This window comes from Triturus cristatus, chromosome 6 (assembly GCF_964204655.1).
Source record: "Triturus cristatus chromosome 6, aTriCri1.1, whole genome shotgun sequence".
Lineage (NCBI taxonomy): Eukaryota > Metazoa > Chordata > Amphibia > Caudata > Salamandridae > Triturus > Triturus cristatus.
In genome coordinates, this window is record NC_140589.1 from 25,527,235 (window position 1) to 25,546,100 (window position 18,866).

Sequence of the window (18,866 nt, forward strand, 5' to 3'; positions counted from 1 at the left end):
ATATATTACCTACTGGCGGTCGCCAGTAGGTAGTTATAGTTAGGACCACGTTTCCATAGGAAAACCTCAACATTCTATTTTGAATAACTTTGGCGCCGGTCGACGAATCCTCGCGAATTTCTCAAAATAGGTGGGGCGCTACGCTCCGCTCCTACCCTGAAAGTCTCGGGGGGATTCGTCAAGCGGGGGCTGAGATAAAAGGGGGGTCCCAAAACGCGTTTTTCCCATGCATTTTTCCATAGGACCTTTAGAACGAGCTACAGCCCGAACGGCTGAACAGAATTACTAGAAATTTGGCAGAGAGGTAGTCCCTAGGTCAAGGAAGTGCCTTTTGTAGGTTTGGTGTAAATCTGTTCAGTAGATTCTGAGAAAATAGCCTTTAAATCAATATATATATCTGAGCCCGCTTACGGTACGCTTACCGTACGCTTACGGTAAGCGTACGGTGGCGTGCGCGAGCGCGATTCTGATTGGCTCTTAGATCTTAGTAAACATTCGAATCGGCAGAAACCAGGAAGCGGCGTCCGCCATTTTGTCTACCGCACTGAGTGTTATGTATCAAACATGATGGCCAAAAACATGTTACGGGGATGTTTTGACAACTCCCTCTCACATAGTCATGTTGAGGGAGTCCCCAAACATCCCCCAAGAGCAAAAACGGCATTATTTTTTTTTCGGCAATTTCGCGGGGTACGCTTACCGTACGCTTACCGTAAGCGTACGGTAAAAAAATAAAAATAAAAAAAACACTAGCCACACTTTCTCCACCCCTTGTGCAAATGGTGGCCGAAGGCCACCATTTGTGCATGGCTTATAAGAGCACAGAAATTTCCCAAAAAATTTCAACAGATTACCTATCACAAGGAAGCGCATAATATGTCCTCCATGTGCGCACGGTGCGCGAAGCGCATCGTGCGTACATGGCCCATCTAGCGTAACGTGGGCACGGCACTAACTGCGTAAAGTGGGTGCGCGGTGCGCGAAGCGCACCGCGTGCTCACTGTGCGCGCACGGTGCGCGAAGCGCACCGTGCGCGCACGGAACGAACTGCGTTAAGTGGGCGCGCACGCCACGAATGGCGTAAAGTCACTTAGCATTTAAAAAACCGTACAAATTCACTGAAAAAACCATAGGTTTCACACACGTTATAGTTAGGAATTAGCATTTAAAAAACCTTGCAAATTCACTGAAAAAACCATAGGTTTCACACATGTTATAGTTAGCGGAAATTTTACTGATAAAAAACCAATGAAATTGCCCCGTTATAGTTAGTGCTGGCAACTATAACTCACGCGACCGCAATCTTCTGCTGATGACATATGTGTCTTTATGAAAAAAAAATATTTGTAATATATGTATAGCTAAAAATGTATGGAAGAAGACATGGGCAAATAAGTGTCTAAATACAGTATTAGCATCAGCAGAGGATTGCGGTCGCGTGAGTTATAGTTGCCAGCACTAACTATAACGGGGCAATTTCATTGGTTTTTTATCAGTAAAATTTCCGCTAACTATAACATGTGTGAAACCTATGGTTTTTTCAGTGAATATATATATATATATATATATATATATGAAAGCCAAAGTCCTGGAACAATCCATAATGGGATCCAACAAGCAGGTACGGACATCGTGGAGAGTAAATTCTTTTATTGAGTTAGCAGATTAAAGTGCAAAGTGCATAAAAAGTCTCACGCAAGTGCTCAGCCTGACGCGTTTCGACTGCCCACGGCAGTCTTGATCACATATATATATATGACAATTATGTGGGTTGACCCTTGAATTGATGGTTTACAACATCCCTTCCAATCCTGCCATACTGGAAGTGGACTGCACCCAATTCAAAAATGCATATGTGACCTAGGCTAATGTTAAATGTAATCATTCTTCAGTTTCTTCACTTCAACTCACATTTATTGAGTGTTTCGGCCTAGAATTGGGACTTCTTCAGGACCGTAGATTTAATTTAAAAAGGAACCCTGAAGATCAGGTTATCTGTTATGGTTGTGGAGCCGGTGCCACTGGACCAATCAGTGTTAAAAGACATTCTTTAAATGTGAACAAGGATACGTAAAGGATGTGTAGTATTCCACTATCATGTGCTGAGAATAAGTTTGAATATTTGAATGGCATGTAGTAACTGCTTACCTTTTCAATTTTGTTACACTGGCCCTCTCTCAATATATGATAACATTGTGGGCATGAGTTTGATGGACAGGTTACTCCATCACAAACCTGGTAGGTATCCCGTCCACCTTATTACAAGCACATTATATCCTATAACATTTGCAATAAGGTGGACAGCCGTCCCATTTGGGGTGGAGTAACTCATTCACCAAACTCTACATCAGGCCCCAAAGCTCCGCTCAATAGTTACCTTTGCAACTATAATCCAACCCATGTTTGTAACCAACATCTTCATAATTCTTGTGGTCTCTGTCTTTGTTTTTACTAACTCCAGCTCTGGGTCCATTGCGAACAACAATCGCCATTATAGGAAAAGGTTTCTCTGAAGCCTCCTTCACGTCTGTCATGCTGTACACTGCCGAGCTCTACCCCACCGTCCTCAGGTAAGCATGTGCCAGGCTTATGACATTTATGATGGATAAAGTAGGCGACCACAACCCCTAAAGTGGCTCTCACAGGAAACAAGGAGATAAAATTTAGATTCGGAAATCTAAATTCCTGAATCTTGTGGAATTGGCATGATGTATTCAAGAAATAAGGCAAGTTTCAATTTCCTAAAAGCAATGTATCTCAGCAGACTGGACTCTTTTAAAGTAAACTGTAGAAAATGTATGTATGAAAATCAAGAATACTGGGGTGCCTGTAACAACAGCGCTCCTAAAACCTTCCTTACAGCACCAAAACTATCAAAATACATCACTTTAAACCAGACAAAGTTAAACAGCAGAAACATCTACTCTGTTTTGTGCACTGTTATGCCACCTCTGAAAAAGAGTAAACATGTTTGAGGTACAAACCTTTAATGTAGCCGTACTAAACTATTGGATGATTAGATCAACATTCAAAAATAAGAATGAAAGAGGTGAACTGTCAAACATGTCCAGTCTGAATCCAACAGATGATATTATATATATCTGAGGTTTTGAGGACAAATTGACCATCAATCAGTTGCCGAAGCCACCGTCTCTCAAGAAACAGATGATCATTCCAATGAAAGCTACAAAAAATTGTTCTTCTCATTGCCAGAGCCTGATAACAAGCCTTCTTCTCACTCATCAGAACCCCATAACAGGGCTTCTTCTTACTCCTCAGAGCCTGATAACAAGCCTCCTTCTGACTCCTCAGAGCCTGATAACAAGCCTTCTTCTGACTCCTCAGAGCCTGATAACAAGCCTCCTTCTGACTCCTCAGAGCCTGATAACAAGCCTCCTTCTGACTCCTCAGAGCCTGATAACAAGCCTTCTTCTCACTCCTCAGAGCCTGATAACAAGCCTCCTTCCCACTCCCCAGAGCCTGATAACAAGCCTCCTACTCACTCCTCAGAGCCTGATAACAAGCCTCCTACTCACTCCTCAGAGCCTGGTAACAAGCCTTCTTCTCATTGCCAGAGCCTGATAACAAGCTTTCTTCTGACTCCTCAGAGCCTGATAACAAGCCTCCTTCTGACTCCTCAGAGCCTGATAACAAGCCTTCTTCTCACTCCTCAGAGCCTGATAACAAGCCTCCTTCTCACTCCTCAGAGCTTGATAACAAGCCGTCTTCTCATTGCCAGAGCCTGATAACAAGTCTTCTTCTCACTCCTCAGAGCCTGATAACAAGCCTCCTTCTCACTCCCCAGAGCCCGATAACAAGCCTTCTTCTCACTCCTCAGAGCCTGATAACAAGCCTCCTTCTCAATCCTCAGAGCCTGATAACAAGTCTTCTTCTCACTCCTCAGAGCCTGATAACAAGCCTCCTTCTCACTCCTCAGAGCCTGATAACAAGTCTTCTTCTCACTCCTCAGAGCCTGATAACAAGCCTTCTTCTCATTGCCAGAGCCTGATAAAAAGCCTCCTTCTCACTCCTCAGAGCCTGATAACAAGCCCTCTTCTCATTGCCAGAGCCTGATAACAAGTCTTCTTCTCACTCCTCAGAGCCTGATAACAAGCCTCCTTCTGACTCCTCAGAGCCTGATAACAAGCCTTCTTCTCACTCCTCAGAGCCTGATAACAAGCCTCCTTCTGACTCCTCAGAGCCTGATAACAAGCCTTCTTCTCACTCCTCAGAGCCTGATAACAAGCCTCCTTCTCACTCCTCAGAGCTTGATAACAAGCCGTCTTCTCATTGCTAGAGCCTGATAACAAGTCTTCTTCTCACTCCTCAGAGCCTGATAACAAGCCTCCTTCTCACTCCCCAGAGCCCGATAACAAGCCTTCTTCTCACTCCTCAGAGCCTGATAACAAGCCTCCTTCTCACTCCTCAGAGCCTGATAACAAGTCTTCTTCTCACTCCTCAGAGTCTGATAACAAGCCTCCTTCTCACTCCTCAGAGCCTGATAACAAGTCTTCTTCTCACTCCTCAGAGCCTGATAACAAGCTTCCTTCTCACTCCTCAGAGCCTGATAACAAGCCTCCTTCTCACTCCTCAGAGCCTGATAACAAGCCTCCTTCTCACTCCTCAGAGTCTGATAACAAGCCTCCTTCTATCTCCTCAGAGCCTGATAACAAGTCTTCTTCTCACTCCTCAGAGCCTGATAACAAGCCTCCTTCTCATTGCCAGAGCCTGATAAAAAGCCTCCTTCTCACTCCTCAGAGCCTGATAACAAGCCTCCTTCTCATTGCCAGACCTGATAACAAGCCTTCTTCTCATTGCCAGAGCCTGATAACAAGTCTTCTTCTGACTCCTCAGAGCCTGATAACAAGCCTCCTTCTCACTCCTCAGAGCCTGATAACAAGCCTTCTTCTGACTCCTCAGAGCCTGATAACAAGTCTTCTTCTCACTCCTCAGAGCCTGATAACAAGCCTCCTTCTCACTCCCCAGAGCCTGATAACAAGCCTTCTTCTCACTCCTCAGAGCCTGATAACAAGCCTCCCTCTGACTCCTCAGAGCCTGATAACAAGCCTTCTTCTGACTCCTCAGAGCCTTATAACAAGCCTTCTTCTGACTCCTCAGAGCCTTATAACAAGCCTTCTTCTGACTCCTCAGAGCCTGATAACAAGACTTCTTCTCATTGCCAGAGCCTGATAACAACCCTTCTTCTCACTCCTCAGAGCCTGATAACAAGCCTTCTTCTTACTCCTCAGAGCCTGATAACAAGCTTCCTTCTCACTCCTCAGAGCCTGATAACAAGCCTTCTTCTCGCTCCTCAGAGCCAGATAACAAGCCTTCTTCTCACTCCTCAGAGCCTGATAACAAGCCTCCTTCTGACTCCTCAGAGCCTGATAACAAGCCTCCTTCTCACTCCTCAGAGCCTGATAACAAGTCTTCTTCTCACTCCTTAGAGTCTGATAACAAGCCTCCTTCTCACTCCTCAGAGCCTGATAACAAGCCTCCTTCTCACTCCTCAGAGCCTGATAACAAGCCTCCTTCTCACTCCTCAGAGCCTGATAACAAGCCTTCTTCTCACTCCTCAGAGCCTGATAACAAGCCTCCTTCTGACTCCTCAGAGCCTGATAACAAGCCTCCTTCTCACTCCTCAGAGCCTGATAACAAGCCTCCTTCTCATTGCCAGAGCCTGATAAAAAGCCTCCTTCTCACTCCTCAGATCCTGATAACAAGCCTCCTTCTCATTGCCAGAGCCTGATAAAAAGCCTCCTTCTCACTCCTCAGAGCCTGATAACAAGCCTTCTTCTCACTCCTCAGAGCCTGATAACAAGCCTTCTTCTCACTCCTCAGAGCCTGATAACAAGCCTCCTTCTCACTCCTCAGAGTCTGATAACAAGCCTTCTTCTGACTCCTCAGAGCCTGATAACAAGCCTTCTTCTCATTGCCAGAGCCTGATAACAAGCCTTCTTCTCACTCCTCAGAGCCTGATAACAAGCTTTCTTCTTACTCCTCAGAGCCTGATAACAAGCTTCCTTCTCACTCCTCAGAGCCTGATAACAAGCCTCCTTCTCGCGGCGGTGGCCTGCAGGGCTGGGCCTTCGCGTCGCAGAAGCGGCCACGAGCCAGCTGCTGACCTCAGACGCAGCCATGGGCAAAAGTGATAAATTACAGTCCAAACTGTCTTTTGACCCCCGCAAGCCGAAGGGGCCAGTCGAGGCTTCGCCGGCGCGACCCCCGGACGGGGCGACTGCGGAGAGCTCCATGTGCGCAGACATCAAAGCAACACTGGCGGCAATGGAAAAGGGGCTGCAGGGCAGTCTAACTGCGATAGACACTAAGCTTGATGCGCTCACATACCGCATGGACCGCATGTCGGAACGAGTGGATAAGAACGCTGAGAGGCTGGACGCGACCGAGCAGAGGATAATGCAGGTGGAGGAGACGCAGACAGCGTGGGACTCGGACCGCCGGCAATTCAGTAAACTTCTGCAGGTCATTCAGGATAAGTCCGAAGATTTGGAGGCCCGTTCGAGGAGATCGAACGTCCATATCACCGGCGTGGCGGAATCGACGCACACAGGCCGAATGGAACTCTTCGTGGAAAAACTGCTGCGGGCCCTGCTTGGAGAGGAGGTGTTCTCCCCAATGTTCGTAGTTGAGAGAGCCCACCGCTCGCTGGGCCCTCGACCCAAGCCCGGGGCGCCAGCCAGACCTATAATAGCAAAACTGCTAAATTATAGAGACAGAGACACCGCCCTGCGTGTGGCGCGGGAAAAGGGGAAGCTGCAATATGAAGGGATGGACATCTCCATCTATCCCGACTTTACGGCGAAGGTGCAGGAGGAACGCAGGCAGTTTGCACCCTACAAAAAGCAGCTCCGCGACTTGGGCCTGGACTATGCAATGCTATACCCGGCGCGGCTCCGTATCAACAGGCAGGGGCAGTCGCACTTCTTCACAGACCCGAGGGAGCTGCAGCGATCCCTGAAAGAGTGGTCGAGGGAGCAGCGGCGTGGAATGCAGGACGACGCGACTGCCCGGGCGGAGGTCTCCGACCTGGGGGACCAGGACTAGAACACTGGCGGTGACTGCCTGATACGCATTGTCTCCTGGTGAAGGGACGCTGCCCTGTTGCAGAAGCTGCCGCTCCACTGGCGGCTCTGCGGCAGCTGGAACTTTGTTGGCGTGTAGGAGACGACAAACGCCCTGGAGGACTCTGAGGCTGAGGCTGGGTGAGAACATTCTGTTGTGTTGGGGGAGCCCCGGGTGTCGCTGCCCTAGAATTGGTGGGGGGGCGAGAGACTGGTCCTCTTCCATGGTTCTGATCAGGGGCGGGATAGCCCGGTGGTCCTAAACATTGCGAGACTTTGGTGGGCATAGCGCTTGGAGCGCACCGCATGGGCTGAGCTGTGAGATAAATGGGCCACGGCCGGGTTGACTGTCCGGGGGAGGTTGGGGGGTGCTGTGCAGATTCGGATAGACTGGGGAGCTCGCCGCTGACGGGCGGGCGGGGGTACCCCCCCACTGCACTTACTGGAGGGGAGGCGATATTCGCTCGAGCTGCACTTAGACTGGGGGTTTAGAGGTGGGGGCATGGCCACATGGTGGACTCTTGAGAGTTTCGAGTAGCTGCTCAACGGAGGCCCCCGCCCCAGTGCTGATAGCTCTCTTGGCCCCCACAGGGGCTGGTTCAGGGATGGTTTTGTATGGTTGTTGTTGTGGGGTAGGGTGGGGGGAGGGACGAGGGATCTGTCTGGCCAGGTTGGGGACGGTCGGCTGTGGGTGGGGGGCTGGGAAGTTAGGGGGATGTACTGCTTTGGGCATTTGTGATAAGCACTGTCTTTTGCGCGGCAAGCCATTTGATTTACTGGTGTGTGGCTGTTTCAGATTGTCTGAACTAGAGGGGTGGGCGGGGACTCCCTGCTGCCCTAAGTGCAGAAGTGATATTAGTATGCTTAACCGGGATGATTGGAACGGATGAACGGATGGGTGACTCTGGCGGGGAAGCTCTTAGAGCGCTGACGTGGAATGTCCGAGGGCTGAATGACTATCGCAAACTCAGAAAAGTCTTAAACTACCTCCACCGACATCACATTGACCTGGCACTGCTCCAGGAGACTCATCTCCCACTTACAAGTAAGTTGTTAGCGGCAAAGGGCCTGGTGGGTTCCAGCGAGGCAGCAGGCTTTACATCGCACTCCAGGGGGGTAATTACCTGGGTGAACCCACGATCGAGACTGCGGTTGACGTCGCTGCTCTCCGACCCGGACGGGCGCTACTTAATAGCGCGGTGCGTGGGTAAGGGCCACGACTTGATTGTGGTCAATGTATACGGCCCTAACTATGATTCCCCTGACTTCTTCGACGCACTGGCGGCACAATGCAGGCTGCACGTGCCCACTGGCATGGTATGGGGAGGCGACTTTAACTTCACATTCAATCCGGAGTTAGACCGCTCCTTGGGGCCAGCCCGTCGCCCAGCGACCGCCGCCCTACACATGCAGGCGGAGCTGATCAGGCTCGACATGCTCGACGTCTGGCGACATCGTCACCCGGGTAAAGGGGGCTACACGCATTACTCGGCATTTCACGATGTGCACACCAGAATAGATTACTGGTTGGTGTCCCGGTCACTGTTCGCGTGCGTGGCGGACTGCGAGGTGTTGCCGCGCACGTTGTCGGACCACTCTCCTCTCCTGCTGGCCCTAACCACTCCGCATCGGCGAATACCGCCGTTCACGTGGCGGCTGCCGCCGTATTCGCTGTTGGACGACGTGTTCCGTGGGGAACTGGCGGACGAAATAGACACGTTCTTTGAGGTCAACGCAGGCACAGTCCAGAGTTTCCAAATAGTGTGGGACTCGTTTAAGGCCTATATTCGTGGTGTGGCGATGACTAAGCATTCGGGAGTGCTTAAATCCATCCGGCGGCGGCTCGGGGCCCTGGAGACGCAGATAGCTCAACTGGAGGTGAGTCAGGGGGCCTCGGTGGACCCTGAGGTGGCCACGAGGCTGCAGCACCTGGTCACTGAGTTCAATAGTGAAGCGGACCGAGAGGTACAACACATGGGGAAGTATGCCACAGCCCGCACGTATGGGGAGGGTGAGCGCCCGGGATCCTTACTAGCGGGAATACTGCGCAATTCTAGGCGACCCCTGGTCATTGATGAGCTTGTCACTGCTTCGGGCGATGTGATCACCGAGGAGGAGGGGGTCATAGAAGAATTTAGGGCCTATTACGCTGGATTGTACAAATCGCAGTCCTCGCGCATGGAGGAGGAGATAGACGACTACCTCAGTTACCTCAAAATGCCGTTTTTGTCCAACTCGCGGCGAGAATTCTTGGCGCTGCCCATACAAAAAGACGAGATCTTGGAGGCTTTGGGAAGCATGCGGGCGGGCACTGCCCCGGGAGCAGACGGGCTGACGGTGGCCTTTTACAAGGCCTTCCAGGACCAGCTCCTCCCGCACCTAATGGCCCTTTTTGACGACATTTGCCTCGAAGGTAGTATGCCCGACACGATGCGAGAGGCCCTGCTTGTTACAATTCTAAAACCCGGGAAGCCTCCCAACCAGTGCGGATCCTATAGGCCACTCTCACTGATCAATGTCGATGCCAAAATATATGCGAAGGTGCTGGCCACGCGCTTGGCGCTACTGGTGCCGGAGCTTGTGGCGCCGGAGCAGGCGGGCTTTGTCCCATCCAGGAATCTCACGTACAATATCCGCACGGTCCTTGGCGTCATGCAACATGTGCGCCCAGAGAGTAAGGCCATAGCGCTCTTCCTTGATATGGAGAAAGCGTTTGACTCAGTGGAGTGGCCGTTTATGGTGCGGGTGCTGAGGAAGCTTGGGCTGGGAGAGCCTTTCCTGCAGATGATTGGGGCATTGTATTTCAGACCCACTGCCCGGCTTCGCCTTGGAGATCGTGTCACGGAGCCGTTTGCAATCACTAGAGGGACCAGGCAGGGTTGCCCTCTCTCCCCACTTCTCTACGCGCTGGTGGCGGAGCCCTTAGCGTGCGCAATAAGGGAATACCACAGATTCGAGGGCATTAATTTTCCCTCTTATAAGATTGGTATTTCTACCTATGCGGACGACACGCTACTGTACATCAGAGACCCGGAGGAGAATCTCGCCTCTATCCTGCGGGAGGTGGTCCGGTTTGGGGCGCTGTCGGGCCTCAAAGTCAACTGGAACAAATCGCTGGCATTTCCGCTGACCCCGGCAACATTGCCGTTCTCTATGGAATACCCTCTGCAGTGGACAACAGACTCAATCCGCTACCTGGGCATTCGGCTGCACAGGGACCCGGAGGTCTTGCTAAGGGAAAATTATGGGGTGGCTTATTCCAAACTCGTGGATGAGGTGGAAGAGTGGAACAGGCTGCCCCTCTCGCTGATGGGCAGGATAGCTATTATGAAAATGATCATCCTACCGCGATTTCTGTTCCTCTTTACCAACATTCCTATAGTGCTGCCCAGGTCTTTCTTTGCACAGCTGACTCAGACCCTAATCTGGCTGGCTTGGGGCGGTAGACAACCGAGAGTCCAGTGGAAAGTGCTAACGTTGCCATACGAGATGGGGGGACTTGGAGCTCCGGACCTGGAGAGTTATTATAGGGTGGCGCAGGCGTCCCATCTGCATTCGTGGATACACGCGGACCCAGATGTTCCACATGTGCTACTGGAGCGCTTGTTCGCGGATCCGGTACCACTCCCGGCGACGATCTTTCTGCCCGTGGATCGGAGGGCGGGACTGTTGGACTCGCTCGGATCTACTAACCACGCGTGGCACATGCTTATGAAACGGCAGGAATGTGCCCTCTTATACTCCCCGCTGATGCGGGTGGAGTGGGCAGTTTGGCTCCCTCCTCTGCGAGAAGTGGGGGTGACGCGTGTTCCAAGACGGCGTGGCTAAGACGCTGGAGAGTGTTGTATCGGCACAGCCGGGGTGCACATTACTCCAGCGCTTTCAATTCCACAGGGTTCGGGGCGCACTGCTGTCTCTTCTGGGGCCGACTGCGGCGGAGCCGCCCGAGATCCCGGAGCTTACTTATGTCATTAAAACTGCGGCACCGTCCAAGCTGGTCTCGATACTCAAAAAGATCGGGGATCAGCGCAGGGAGCCCCAGTGCTCTACCGCGCGGCGAGCCTGGCAAACGGACCTCGAAATGGACATTTCGGATGAGATGTGGAGATACTGCTGCTCCAGCACTAAAAAGGTCTCTTTGAACGGTCGGCACCGATTAATACACTTTAAGTTCTTACAGCGGGTCTACTACACCCCTGAAAGACTACATAGATATGGGTTGCGCCCCACGGCGGAATGCGAGCGTTGCCATGCCCTTGTGGCTGACTTCCTACACATGGCCTGGCTTTGCCCAGGAGTGGCCCGGTTCTGGACGGCGGTATTCCGTGAGTTGAGCCAGATCTTGGAAAAAGAGATCCCCCCTGACCCAGCTCTAGCGCTTTTGGGATACTCCAAGCCGCTTCCGCGGGCGTTGCGGCGACTGACAGATGTGGCGTTGCTGATTGCGAGACGAGTCGTGGCGGCCTGCTGGATGAGAGGGCCTCTTCCCACTAAGAAAATATGGGCCAGGGATATGCTGTACTGTAGCACACAGGCGGAAACGTATAGCGAACTGTTGCCCCCTAGGAGTCGCCCTAAGAACTTCTGGGCGCTGTACAGCACTTACATGGCAGCGGGAGACTCTGAGGAGACTGGTCGAGGGGAGACGCAGCATGAAGCACCGGAGGTGTGCGGTGGGGTAGTGGAGGGTGCGCCACCGGATTAGAGTTCGATAGAGGTGAGATAGGCTATGATGATAGTGTGCTGTTTGAGAGAGCGACTGGTTGGTGGGAGGAGGGACGGGGTGTCCCCTGTATGTGGCGTGTGCTACCTTGCGGCGTGCTTGCGAAGCGGAAACTGGAACCGCAGGATTGGCCAGGTCTGGAGGCATGGGGTGTGATGTCTGGCCGGAGTTCGGCGCCCTGGTTAGAGACAGTGTGCATGAGTACACATGAAACGGGTGAAGACAGTGACACGATGGCGGACGGGGTGGGGGGTTGGGTGTTGAGATACGGTGTACGAAACTTCAGGTGCTTGAGCAGACTGCCTGCAGGTTGGATGAGTGGGCTGGTTAAACCACGGCGTAGGCTGGTGGGGCATACGTACCATATGCGTTGGAAGTGCTTCAGCCTGAACTGTATTATGTAGAACTGCAATGCCGCCGGTCCTCCGGGATGTCGGCTAAATGGCTGTGTGAGAGCTGCAGGACCGTAACAGACGTGTTTTCTGCAGTACCCCATTGCATAAGGAGCATACGGCAGTCTGCTATGTCTATTTGCTATACCTCAATAAAGGTTTTTGAAAAACTAAAAAAAAAAAAAAACAAGCCTCCTTCTCATTGCTGGAGCCTGATAAAAAGCCTCCTTCTCACTCCTCAGAGCCTGATAACAAGCCTCCTTCTCACTCCTCAGAGCCTGATAACAAGCCTTCTTCTCACTCCTCAGAGCCTGATAACAAGCCTCCTTCTGACTCCTCAGAGCCTGATAACAAGCCTCCTTCTGACTCCTCAGAGCCTGATAACAAGCCTCCTTCTGACTCCTCAGAGCCTGATAACAAGCCTCCTACTCACTCCTCAGAGTCTGATAACAAGTCTTCTTCTCACTCCTCAGAGCCTGATAACAAGCCTCCTTCTTACTCCTCAGAGCCTGATAACAAGCTTTCTTCTTACTCCTCAGAGCCTGATAACAAGCTTCCTTCTCACTCCTCAGAGTCTGAAAACAAGCCTTCTTCTGACTCCTCAGAGCCTGATAACAGGACTATTTCTCACTCCTCAGAGCCCGATAACAAGCCTTCTTCTCACTTCTGAGAGTCCAATAACAAGTCTTCTTCCAAATTTCTAAATCCAGTTTCATGACAGGATGAGTGCAGCTCCCACAACAAAAGATTGAATTCGTTTTGGTGGATTGGAAGGATCTGCCCCTGTGCTGCTTAGCAACCATCTACTGCTGATCAGGAAGTGGACACTGCAACTTTGGCCCAACCCATGCAGCCTCCCAATTGTCCTAAATAAAAGATTGTTTGGAAATGAGGAGCCCGTACTTAGGGAATCTCATATGCCTCTCTTGAAATCAACATTCTCATTTTGGATTTATGATTTTTTAATCTGACACCACAACATTATTGTCTGTGGCTTCTGGGCAATGGCCCCAGTTCATTGAGGTCTTTTCGGCAGGGCGCGGTTGAGCACAGCAGTTACAGGAGATACATCGCATTAGGGGTATGAACTCCTGCCCTGGAATTGGCGTGAGTGATTTATTCTCAGCCTGGGGTTATTGCTGAACCAAACCATTAAACCCTGTTGTCAGAGGTGTAAACAACAATTTCTACCGCCCAGTGGTACACTTCCATCACTCCAGAAGTATACTTGGACATTACATTCCTCCCCAAACACTACAATCCAAACAAAACATAAACACTATTTAGTCAACAACAAACGCTCTTCCTCTACATCACACAATAATCCTTGTTTGCATGAAGACACACTTTTTCTTGTACAACATTAGACATCTCTTATGAAGCCTTCGCAACACACTCTTCAGGTAGGCACAGTTTTCTTCTATATTTGCTGCATACATACACCAAAATGTCATCACTCATGTTGATGAACACCTCCAAGCCCAACATTACTTCCTGGATCACACTTTTGACTACTTCAGCAGCACTGAAGATGCTGAAATGTAGCCGTTTGTAGCAGTAGAAGCACATGTGCATGGAGAACATGGTAATGTAGCATGAGTCGGGGGATAGCAGAATGTGGTGGTAGTTGCAGGGGAAGTCCATCTTAGACAACCATTGCTCAACTCAGCGACTAGGTTGTCTACTGTGGTGCCTCCCTCTCGTAATGGCAACATTTGGTAGCTGTGGGCCCGATTCACAGAACTAACTTAAGACAAAATCCTAAACTTACTACTTTTGGTATTCACAGAAGTTAGGATTTTGTCTTAAGTTTGTCTTAAGACAAACTTAAGACAGACTTAAGACAGATTTAAGACAGACTTAAGACAGACTTTAGACAAACTTAAGACAGACTTAAGACAGACTTAAGACAGACTTAAGTTAGGATTTTGTCTTAAGTCTGTCTTAAGTCTGTCTTACGTCTGTCTTAAGTCTGTCTTAAGTCTGTCTTAAGTTTGTCTTAAGTGTCTGTCTTAAGTCTGTCTTAAGTCTGTCTTAAGTTTGTCTTAAGACAAACTGAAGACAAAATCCTAACTTCTGTGAATACCAAAAGTAGTAAATTTAGGATTTTGTCTTAAGTTAGTTCTGTGAATCGGCCCCTGTGTGTCCACACACAGTCTCACCTCACCTGGCTGCTTAGGCTTCCTGGTGACTTCACTTCATGATATATGTACATCATTAAATTGTCTCTTCCTAGAAGGGTGCTGGGACAAGGTGCAGTCTTTCCACTCCTAGTTTAATCTGTAACTGTGGAAACACAGGAAGTCAAGGTCCCCACACATGCCACCTGGCTTACAAATCTTGACCTGGCTCTAGGGTATCGTCTATATTGCGAAGATATGGACAAGGTATAAAAATGTCGGACTTCATCCCAAAAAGCATCTCTCTGAGGACGCTATCTAGACCCTAGCTTTTCCTCTGCTCCCTGCACTGGGTGCCACACATCTGGAGAGACACAGAGGAGGTGCAAGTATCTGGGTCTTCATCCCAAGAGCATGTCTCTGACGGGAGATGTTGAGAACTGAAGTTTGGACCCTTCTCGTCCACCTCACTTCTGGTGATTGACAGGATATTCTTGCCCCACCCCTTTCCCTAGACCTGCCTACTATCAGAGTCTGAAGACAAACAGTAGTAATTTTAAGTAAAACAATCCTGACACGGATAGGGAAAGAGTGCAGCAAAATGTGCAGGTGAACATGCAGACAAGGGGCAATGTGGCAGGATTCAGAGTAGGGTGAAAGATAGTTATTGTGAGTGAGTGTGTGTGTGCGTGCATGCGTGCATGCATGCGTGCATGTGTGTGTGTGTCCTCAGACCTCGGTCCCAGGACCTCACTCTCCCCGGCAGCCCCGCGGTGCTCTGCTTTGCCTTGAAGCCAGCCAGCACCTCCGTTTCAGAATTCGAGACTTCCCTGATCCCGCTCATGGTTTAGTATCTTTTCGCAGCTTAGTGTTTTATATTTTGTATTTCACTGTACTTGAGCCTGTAATTGTTTATTGTTTAGCTCATTGTGCCCCTCTGTTGTGTGCCCGCTCTTCCTTATGTTGTCCCTCCATCGTTGACCGCCGACACTCCCCTTTCGCCCCGCTCCCGCCTCCCAGCTGCCCGTCCCTCCCCCTCTCCTACAAATGCCTACAGCTACGCGGTTGCACAGAGGACGCGCGCAGCGGGCACGCTGCCGGAGCGCCAAAGGTGTGCCTAAGGCAAGCCCGTCTGCGACCGTCCGTGCCTGGACAGCAACCAGTGCCAGACCCTCTGGCCCCCACGACCTCAACAGGACTCGATGCCGCTACGACGCAAAGACCCTCCACACACTCAACGCCGGCAGAAATTCCACCTGCTTCCAGGCCACCCTGAAGCTCACCCACAGACCCTTCACCTGCCAAAAATGCAACTACACCAGCCAGCACACACCAGCACATCCTGCCCATCAAAACACTGCAGGCCACAACCATCTCAGCTGCATACTACTCAATACCCGCTCTGTCCACAAGCACGCTGCCGAACTCTGGGTCCTGCTCGGCTCCTCCGCCCCGGACGTCGCCTCGTCGCCTTCCTGACGGAGACCTGGATGAACACCTTCTCGGCACCGGACATAGCCATAGCCATCCTGGACGGCTACAAGATCACCCGCAGGGACCGAAACAACAAACCAGGAGGAGGAATCGCCATCGTCCACAGGAACACCATCAGAATTTCGACCAACACCGAAGACTCCCGCAGCATGGCCGAACACCTACACTTCCAGATCCACGTCGATCACAACACCACCCTCAGAGGAACCCTCATCTATAGATCCCTGGGACCCCGACCATAGTTCAGCGACTCCATCACCGACTTCATCAGCACACACGCCCTCGCCTCCACAGACTACATCCTCCTCGGAGACCTGGATTTCCACCTCCAAAATGCCAACGACAACAACTCCACAACACTGATCGCCAACCTCGCCAACCTCGGACTCAAACAACTCATCACAGCACCCATCCACTCTGCTGTACACACGCTAGACACCATCTTCGCCGCCAGCGACCACGTCACCTTCAGCCACACCAACGAACTCCACTGGACCGACCACCACTGCATCCACTTCTCCTTCGAGAAACACATCCCACACAACCAACTGCTATGCATCCCACACCGCAACTGGAAAAAAGTCACCGAAGACCAGCTCATCACCACACTCACCCGTGACCCTCCACTCGAGCCCTCCGAGACAGACGCAGCAGCCCACAACTTCAGACAATGGTTCGACGACTGCGCCAGCACCCTCTCCCCGATCAAGAAACCCTCCAACAGGTGCACCAACACGAGAGCCATCTGCTTCAACGCCAACCTCCAGAACTCCAAGCACACCTGCAGAAGACTCGAGAAGCAATGGCGCAAAGACCAGACAACCACGCAACCCTCATGAATGCCAGACGCAACCACCACCAACTCATCCGATCCGCCAAGGAACGCATCGACAACAAAGCAAAAAGCTCTTTAACATCGTGAAAGAACTCGCCACCTCCAGCTCCAATGACGTACCACCATCACAAGAACTCTGCGACTCGCTGGCTACTTTCTTCCACCGCAAGATCGCAGACATCCACAACATCTTCGACACCAAGGTGCCGATGACTGATGCCGACACCCCCGACTCAACACCCACCAAACACACCGACCTTCTGCTCTCCTGGAACAACGTCAACAACGATGACACCATCAAAATCATGAACACCATCCACTCCGGCTCACCCTCCGACCCCTGCCCCACCGCATCTTCAACAAGGCAAGCTTCATCATGGCACCCCTTCTCCGAAAGATCATCAACAGCTCTTTCGAGACCGCCACTTTCCCGGAGAGCTGGAAACACGCCAAGATCAACGCCCTCCTCGAGAAACCCAAGGCGGACCCAAAGGACCTCAAGAACTTCTGACCCATCTCCCTGCTCCCATTCCTGGCAAAAGTCATCGAGAAGACTGCCAACAGACAACTGACCCATTTCCTGGAGGAGAACAATGTCCTTTACTCCTCCTAATCCGGCTTCCGCAGCAACCACAGCACCGAAAGCGCCCTCATCACCGCCACTGACGACATCAGGACCATACTGGACAAGGGCGAAATCGCGGCCCTCATCCTCCTGGACCTCTCGGCCGCCTTCGACACCGTTTGCCACCACACCCTGCGCATGCGCCTCCATGACACAGGAATCCAAGGCAAAACCCTGGACTGGATCACCTCCTTCCTCACCGGCAGAACCCAGAGAGTCTGCCTCCCCCCGTTCCGATCCGAAGCCACCACAATCACCTGCGGTGTACCCCAAATATCATCCCTCAGCCCGACCCTTTTCAACATCTACATGGCACCGCTCGCCAACATCGTCCGAGCACACCACCTCAACATCGTCTCGTACGCTGACGACACCCAGCTGATCCTCTCCCTCACCAAGGACCCAGCCACTGCCAAATCCAGCCTCCACGAGGGAATGAAGGTCGTCGCAGAGTGGAAGAAGACCAGCCGACTGAAACTGAACTCAGACAAGACGGAGGTCCTCATCCCCGGCTCCACCCCCTCCGCATGGTATGACCACTGGTGGCCGACCACGCTGGGTGCTGCCCCAACATCCACTAACCACGCATGCAATCTGGGGTTCATGCTGGACTCAACACTCTCTATGTCCCAGCAAGTCAACACTGTCTCCTCCTGCTTCAACACCCTCCGCATGCTCTGCAAGTTCTACAGATGGAACCCCACCGAAACCAGGAGAACGGTCACCCAAGCACTGAGCAGCAACAGGCTTGACTACGGCAACGCCCTCTATGCAGAAGCCACGACCCCACTCCAGAAGAGACTCCAATGCATACAAAACGACTCCGCACGCCTCATCCTCAGACTCCCTCGCCACAGCCACATCAACACCCACCTTAGAGATCTGCATTGGCTCCCAGTCAACAAGAGGATCACCTTCAAACTCCTCACCCATGCTCACAAAGCACTCCACAACGCCGGACCAGCATACCTAACAGTGAGTAGTGTGCTCTACAAATGCCTGATTGATTGATTGTGTGTGTGAGTGTGAGAGAGAGTGTGTGTGAGAGTGTGTGGGTGTGTGTGTGGTGGGTATTTTTTTTTAGAATACTGCTCTATTTTACTAATACAAATCCAATGAATTACATTTGAACCCAGAAAGATATTTAGGTCTTAAAAAAGTAGGTACCTGGGAGTGATGGGTGATGTCTTTGTGATCCCAACTACTTTCTTATTTGCAGTTTCAGTGCAAGGTGGGCACAATGAGTCCCTTGCAGGAACCACAAAACAAAGAGGGATGATTATGTGTGAGATTCATTCATGTGATAATGCGATTCAAGGTTATGCTGTTCCTCAGTGGACGTTGTTTGGACAAGGGAAAATTACACCAACCTGACCACTTTGGTTCAGAGTTGGGAGTCCATTTATTGGATTATAATGCCCTCACACACCCAATCGGGTGTCATGCTTCATCATCTGGGCTGCTCCTCATTGGGTCGGCGGTGCAATACCCAATGGTCTCCCTGTAGTAGGGGCACTTTAGCGGAGATCTTCTTCCTATAGCCGTATGGTGAAGTGGGGGTGAGGGGCCAGAACTGTGTAGATGTATGGATTGAG

The 18,866-nt window shown here is 51.1% G+C and overlaps 1 protein-coding gene across 1 annotated transcript in view; it reads left to right on the forward strand.

Moving 5' to 3' along the window:
- Positions 1-18,866, forward strand: part of LOC146813670 (solute carrier family 22 member 7-like) — a 255,518-nt gene that overhangs the window by 204,807 nt on the left and 31,845 nt on the right. The window contains exon 7 of the mRNA XM_085609483.1: positions 2,462-2,570. Coding sequence (XP_085465609.1) covers positions 2,462-2,570 — 109 coding nt within the window. The remainder of the gene's footprint in view (positions 1-2,461; positions 2,571-18,866) is intronic.